The 6206-nt window shown below is 48.5% G+C and overlaps 1 protein-coding gene across 1 annotated transcript in view; it reads right to left on the bottom strand.

The window, feature by feature from the left end:
• Positions 1–6206, bottom strand: part of gcat (glycine C-acetyltransferase) — a 23417-nt gene that overhangs the window by 12123 nt on the left and 5088 nt on the right. The window contains 4 exon segments of the mRNA XM_072492024.1: positions 1–39; positions 536–690; positions 1255–1401; positions 3469–3570. The exon segment at positions 1–39 is cut by the window's left edge and continues 44 nt beyond it. Of these exon segments, the coding sequence (XP_072348125.1) occupies positions 1–39; positions 536–690; positions 1255–1401; positions 3469–3570 (443 nt within the window).

Genomic DNA, 6206 nt, shown 5'->3' on the forward strand with positions numbered 1-6206 from the left:
TGAACCCTGTCCATCACTCCCAGCAGCTCATCTGTACCCCTGCCCAGAGAAGCATTTTACTTCTGCTGAAATATTTGGAATTCTGAGTTACAGTATTTTTAAATTGGTGTTGGCGGCGGGGAGGAATTGTCTTTGCCCAAATTCACAGAATGTGCGCTCAGGGACAGGACTGATTGCAGACAATTAGACGAGCTTCCTGTTGGGCAGTCAGGTTTGAAGCAACATTAAGCTGCCCCTGCTCTGTCCCAACAATGACTCAGAGCAGCGCCCGATAACCAGTTTAACCTTGCCTTTTGGCATCGAGGGTGTAATGGGAGGAGGCAAATAGCCCTTCCACAATGTTGGAGAGCATTAAGAGTGCACGCCCCCAAAAGCCTACGAGACACGCTGGGATTGAACATGAAATGAAATGAAAATCGCTTATAGTCACAAGTAGGCTTCAAATGAAGTTACTGTGAAAAGCCCCTAGTCGCCACATTCCGGCGCCTGTTCGGGGAGGCTGTTACGGGAAGGCTGGATCAATCTGGCTCCCTACCGTCCATTGGGCCCAATAAATCCGGTGGCGTGACATTCATCAATGAAAACCAGAGCATTGTATTTGTCCGACAGGTCACAGATCTCCTTCAGTGGGGCCACATCGCCATCCATAGAGAAAACGCCGTCCGTGACAATCAGGCGCATCCGGTGTTTCTGGAAGAGGATTCCAGAGTTTACAACACATTCTGCCTCACTGGTCGACTGTAAACCTCCAAAACCTCGACAACCTTTCTGGGCGATTCCTAACCGATGATCTATAAAATGTTTTAACTTCCTTGCTCTCCTACTCGATGGTTCGTTAACTAGAGAACCAGTCAATTTTATTCAGACAAAGCAACAGCCTTGTCCTACCACCTTTGCAGATCTTTCGGGCCTCTTTATTCAAACTGCACCATTTAGTTTACAATGTTTGCTATTCTGCTGAGAAGGCTTTATCGAAATCTACTCTCTCTCTCTCTCTCTCTCCCTCCCTCCCCACCCCCCCCAAACCAACCCCCAAAAAGCAGGTTAAGATCCAGTGCCCACTCGAGGACTCAACACACATCGGAAAACCACTGATATCCAGGATGGGAAAAATAAGGAAGGAGAGGGGTTTCACAAGGATTAAGAAATGAGCGCTGTATAGGGAGCCAATCACCGTCTGACCCCTGTGAGTGAGCATTTCCTAATAACTGTGAGCTACTGCACAGGCAGCTAAATGAGCGCTGTGAAACATACCTGGGCTTCCTTCAACTTGGCCTCCAGGTCACCGAGGTCCAGGTGTTTGTAGCGGTATTTGTTAGCCTTGCACAGCCGAACCCCATCGATGATCGACGCGTGGTTGAGCTCATCCGAGAGAATGGCATCTTCAGAGGTTAACAAGACCTGGAGAAGGCAACGGCTGGGAGGTTAAACCGCTGGGGAGGAATCGAGGGTTCCGACTGCTTTGCAAGAAGACGGTGTTCATGGCATCCACCCTGGGATTAAGCACAGCCCTGACGCAGGACGCCACAATGTGGTGGCTCTGCTCAGCTGATTCCCATCGGGAAGCAGTGCCGAAGTTTCACCGGGGGGGGGGGGGGGAGCTACCAAGGACCCTTGCTCATTAAGCAATGGGGGTTACCCTCCCATCATGGGTTATTAATTCAACCTTTTCTGGGTAAAACTGTTAATCTCACTGTTCGTTCATTGAGGAAAGGATGAATATGAAGCCAGTCTTTTCCTTAATCCAGGTTCATTTCCGAGACCAGAGGAATGTCACAGATTCGTCTTGTTCCCCCTCAGCACCCAGATACCCACAGTATGAACGGTTTTTCATACACTTGCAATTGTTACGATAGGGAGATGTTAGGAAATTGAATCTGGAAATGGGATCGAAGATATAGGTCAATTTAGGGGTTAACAGACTGAGGGTAAAACTGCTAGCACTGACTCAGAGGTATACGCCCACACCTGGGCCTGAGTTACATTGCCCTATTCAGGCTTGAAGTCAATGGGAATAAACAGGATACCCCTGTTCAGCCAGTGTGATTCACTCAAGACCCATTGTCCTCCGGGACACACACACCTGCCAGCCATTAGCTGACAAACGTGCAAATTCCACCCAGTCACCCAAGGTCGGAATTGATCCCGGATCCAAGGCAGCAGCTCCAACCACTGTGCCACCATGAGACGGAACTTTGCCGATTAAACCAGTTTCAGATCAAGTAATAATAGCTTATTGTTGGCTTCAATGAAGTTACTGTGAAAAGCCCCTAGTCGCCACATTCCGGCGCCTGTTCAGGTCAGCTGGTACAGGAATTGAACCCGCACTGCTGGCCTTATTCTGCATCACAAACCAGCTGTCTAGCTCACTGACCTAAACCAGCCCTCAAGTCATTCAGTGAATACAAGGACTCTAGTTTAAGAAGAGCACTGGAGCCCTCAATAAAAGAGGGGATAGTATTCTTCCAGCGGTCTTGTACATCGCTTCTTTTCAAACATTTAATCCAATTTAAAATGACAATTGAATTTGCTTCCACCCACTGTCAGGCCACTCGTTCCAGATTATAAATCACTCAGTCAAATCACCCCCAGCTCAAATCACCCTCAGTTTTTAAAAGCAGAGGTTATTAAAAGCTGCAATGATATGTGAAAACCCTCCAGAGTACAGATGCCGGAGCGACAATGTTGAAGCATGACACGATGATGGGGAGATGTTCGGAAGCTTGTTGTATTGTTTTAATAATCACCCAGGTCCTTGGTGAATCCTCCACTGCCCCAAGTGACAAGGAACACTGAGCAGATGCTGAGTTCCGTTACAGATTACCGGAACCTGTTCAAAACACTTCCGGGTTTGCTCCAGCAATGATTTTCTCTGACTGCCAGAAGCGGTAACCAGACGTACTTGGCATTCACCTCACTCAGGGATGGGATGGAGGCGTCAGGGGGCACCGGAGAAGCTGCGTTACTCTGCGAGGGGGGAAATGGGGCTGGTTTAGCACAGTGGGCTAAACAGCTGTCTTGTCATGCAGAACCAGGCCAGCAGCGCGGGTTCAATTCCCGCACCGACCTCCCTGAATAAGCGCCGGAATGTGGCAACTAGGGGCTTTTCACAGTAACTTCATTGAAGCCTACTTGTAACAAGAAGCGATTATTATTATTAGAAGCCAGGGGAGTTAACAGCACCTCTTAGTCCAATCAAGAGGCATCAATGGACTAGCTGCACAGTCACTTTGAAGGAATTGACAAGGGAGTATCGAAGGAAAAAGTGACTACTATATTCTGCTGGATGTCTGCATGCTAACGTGTTCCAGACATATGCAGACCCCTTAGATCTTCCTTGATCCACCTTCAAATTGTTACGGTTCAATTCGTGCCTCAGGTGCTAACGTTAATCAGTTATATCTGTCTCACTCTGAGCCGGCAGCTCTTGGGTAAAGGCCCAAGATACTCAGAGAGCATTTTACCCACCTCAAAAATCCCAGCATTGGCATCAAAACAGCTGGCATAGAGAATGGCATCCTCCCTCTGGTGGAACTTTGCGATCTTTGCCTCCAAGCTCTTGTGCAGATTCTAGCGATACAAGCAGGGAGATGTTAGGTCCTCGAAGTCTCAGCAACACTGCAAACCTGAGTTTCACTCTGCCAAGAGAATACTGCTGTGAAAACACAACCAACTTTCCAAATCGGCGTGCAGTGATTCTTGCCCACTCAAAAGAAGTGTTTTGACACCGCTGTGTCGTCTTTCAAAATTACTGTCAACAGCTGGACAGAGTGGAGAACATATGGGAAAGAAAGAAATGGAGGGGCGTGTAAAAGCTGGGAGGGTGAGAATGGGGGGGGGGGGGGAGAAGAACGAGTGTAGAAGTTGGAAGGGTTAATAATATTTGAAATACAAAATCATCTTCAGGAAACCAGGACCCAATAGATGAACGCCCATGAGGGACACTTGGGAGAGGGAAGAGATACTTGAAAATGAAAATCGCTTATTGTCACAAGTAGGCTTCAAATGAAGTTACTGTGAAAAGCCCCTAGCCGCCACATTCCGGCACCTGCTCGGGGAGGCTGCTACGGGTATTGAACCGGTCTGCTTTAAAAGCCAGCCCCATACCTTTGGATATCAATGTCAAGAAGAACTGCTGTTGTCAGGGTAAAGACTCTTGCTGATCGGAAGCGGGCTGCAAGAACGGAATGCTCACTTTCTCCCTCTCTGCTCCATCTTTGTGTTACATGCGGCCGAGAGCGGATTAAACTTTCATCAGAAACATAACTCATCTATTTGTGTTTTGAAAGCCAGCAACGTTTTGCTGGTTAAGAGTCATAAGGGCAGCTGCACCACCTGAAAGAACTTCCTGTGACAGATTGCCTCAGATCAACAGCATCAAGACCCTTTGGAGTGTAATCCTTTTAAAAGAAACATTTCCATATTCTGCAGGGGGACGGTGTTTGTTTAGGTTTTTGTGTTATGGCGCGCGTGCGTGTCACGATGGTCATGCATGTTATTGTGCGCGCGTGTGTTATTTGCGTATGTTTAGGGACCTTCCAGTTGCTTTTTCTAAAAGGAGGGAAAGCATTACACTTCCAAACTATAACTTTACCAGTTGTATAACTTGTTTTTAAGAAAGTTAAAATAATAAATCATTGAGTTTTCTTTCGTGTGTACTGAAAGAAGCCTTTTATGATGGGAATGACAGGAATTAATCTGTAGGCGAGGGAGACACCTACGACCTGGGGGGGGGGCGAGGGTGTCCCCGCCCACGGTCCGTAACATCAGAATGAAGGAGTTGTTTTGAGGAAAGGACGAGTAGGCTGTTCCTATAATCATTGGTGTTTAGAAGAATGAGGGGTGGATCTTAGTGAAACAAGATTCTGAAGGGGTCTGAGATTAGATGCTGAGGAGATGTTTCCCCTTCGTGGGGGAATCTAGAACTGAGGGGGGGGGGGCTGTTTCAAAATGTGGTGTCTCAGAGACAAAGAGGAATTTATTTTCCCTGACGGTCACTGGTCTGTGGAATTCTCTACCCCAGAGAGAAGTGGAGGCGGTGGATCATTGAATATGTTCAAGTTTGTGTTGGGCAGATTTTTGATTGACAAGAGTCCAGGCTTATGGGAGACAGGCAAGGCCACAATGAGATCAGCCATGATCAGATTGACTGGCGGAACAGGGTCGAGGGGCCTACTCCTGCTACTTGTGATCTTATGTTGGCACTGTGCCCAGGAACTGGTACCCATCTCTCAGGTCGGTGTTAAGAGGGGAAAATAGAGACTTCCGGGTGCGGCGATGACCAGCTGAGTCGCACGTTTCGGCAGCTCCCTGTGAAACGGACTTTTGGGCTCTTGATAGGAGCCCCAACGGCAATTTTGACGGCTAAAAACACTGTGCGGTAAACCAGAAGGGAATCCCCCCTGGATACGGATGAAAAAAGGAGAAAGTGGCCGGATTGCAGTGGATCCTTTAGAACAGCGGCAAGGAAGGCAAGCAAAAACCAAGATGGCGTCGGAAGGTGGCAGTTTAACATGGGGCCCTGAACAACAAGAGTTCTTGAAATGCTGTGTGGAAGAGATCAAAAAGGAAATGAAGAAAGAGCTGTTGGCCCCGATACTACAGGCGATCGAAGGGCTAAAGGAGGAACAAAAGACCCAAGAGCGGGAGCTTCGGGTCGTGAAGGCAAAGGCAGCCGAGAATGAGGACGACATACAGGGCCTGGTGGTGAAGACGGAGACGCATGAGGCACATCAGAAACGATGTGTGGAAAGGTTGGAGGCACTGGAAAACAACGCAAGGAGAACAACCTGAGGATTCTTGGTCTTCCTGAAGGTGTGGAGGGAGCGGACGTCAGGGCATGTGAGCACGATGCTGCACTCGTTAATGGGAGCGGAGGCCCGGCGGGTCCGTTGGAGGTGGAGGGAGCATACCGAGTGATGGCGCGAGGACCGAGAGCAGGAGAAATTCCCAGAGCCATAGTGGTGAGATTCCTCCGTTTTAAGGATAGAGAAATGGTCCTTAGGTGGGCGAAGAAAACTCGGAGCAGTAAATGGGAGAACGCGGTGATCCGCGTTTATCAAGACTGGAGTGCGGAGGTGGCGAGAAGGAGGGCGAGCTTTAATCGGGCCAAGGCGGTGCTTCATAAAAAGATGATAAAATTTGGAATGCTTCAACCGGCAAGACTGTGGGTCACATATCGAGGGAGGCACCACTACTTTGAGACG

The sequence above is a fragment of the Scyliorhinus torazame genome, chromosome 29 (assembly GCF_047496885.1).
Source record: "Scyliorhinus torazame isolate Kashiwa2021f chromosome 29, sScyTor2.1, whole genome shotgun sequence".
In the NCBI taxonomy this organism is placed as follows: domain Eukaryota; kingdom Metazoa; phylum Chordata; class Chondrichthyes; order Carcharhiniformes; family Scyliorhinidae; genus Scyliorhinus; species Scyliorhinus torazame.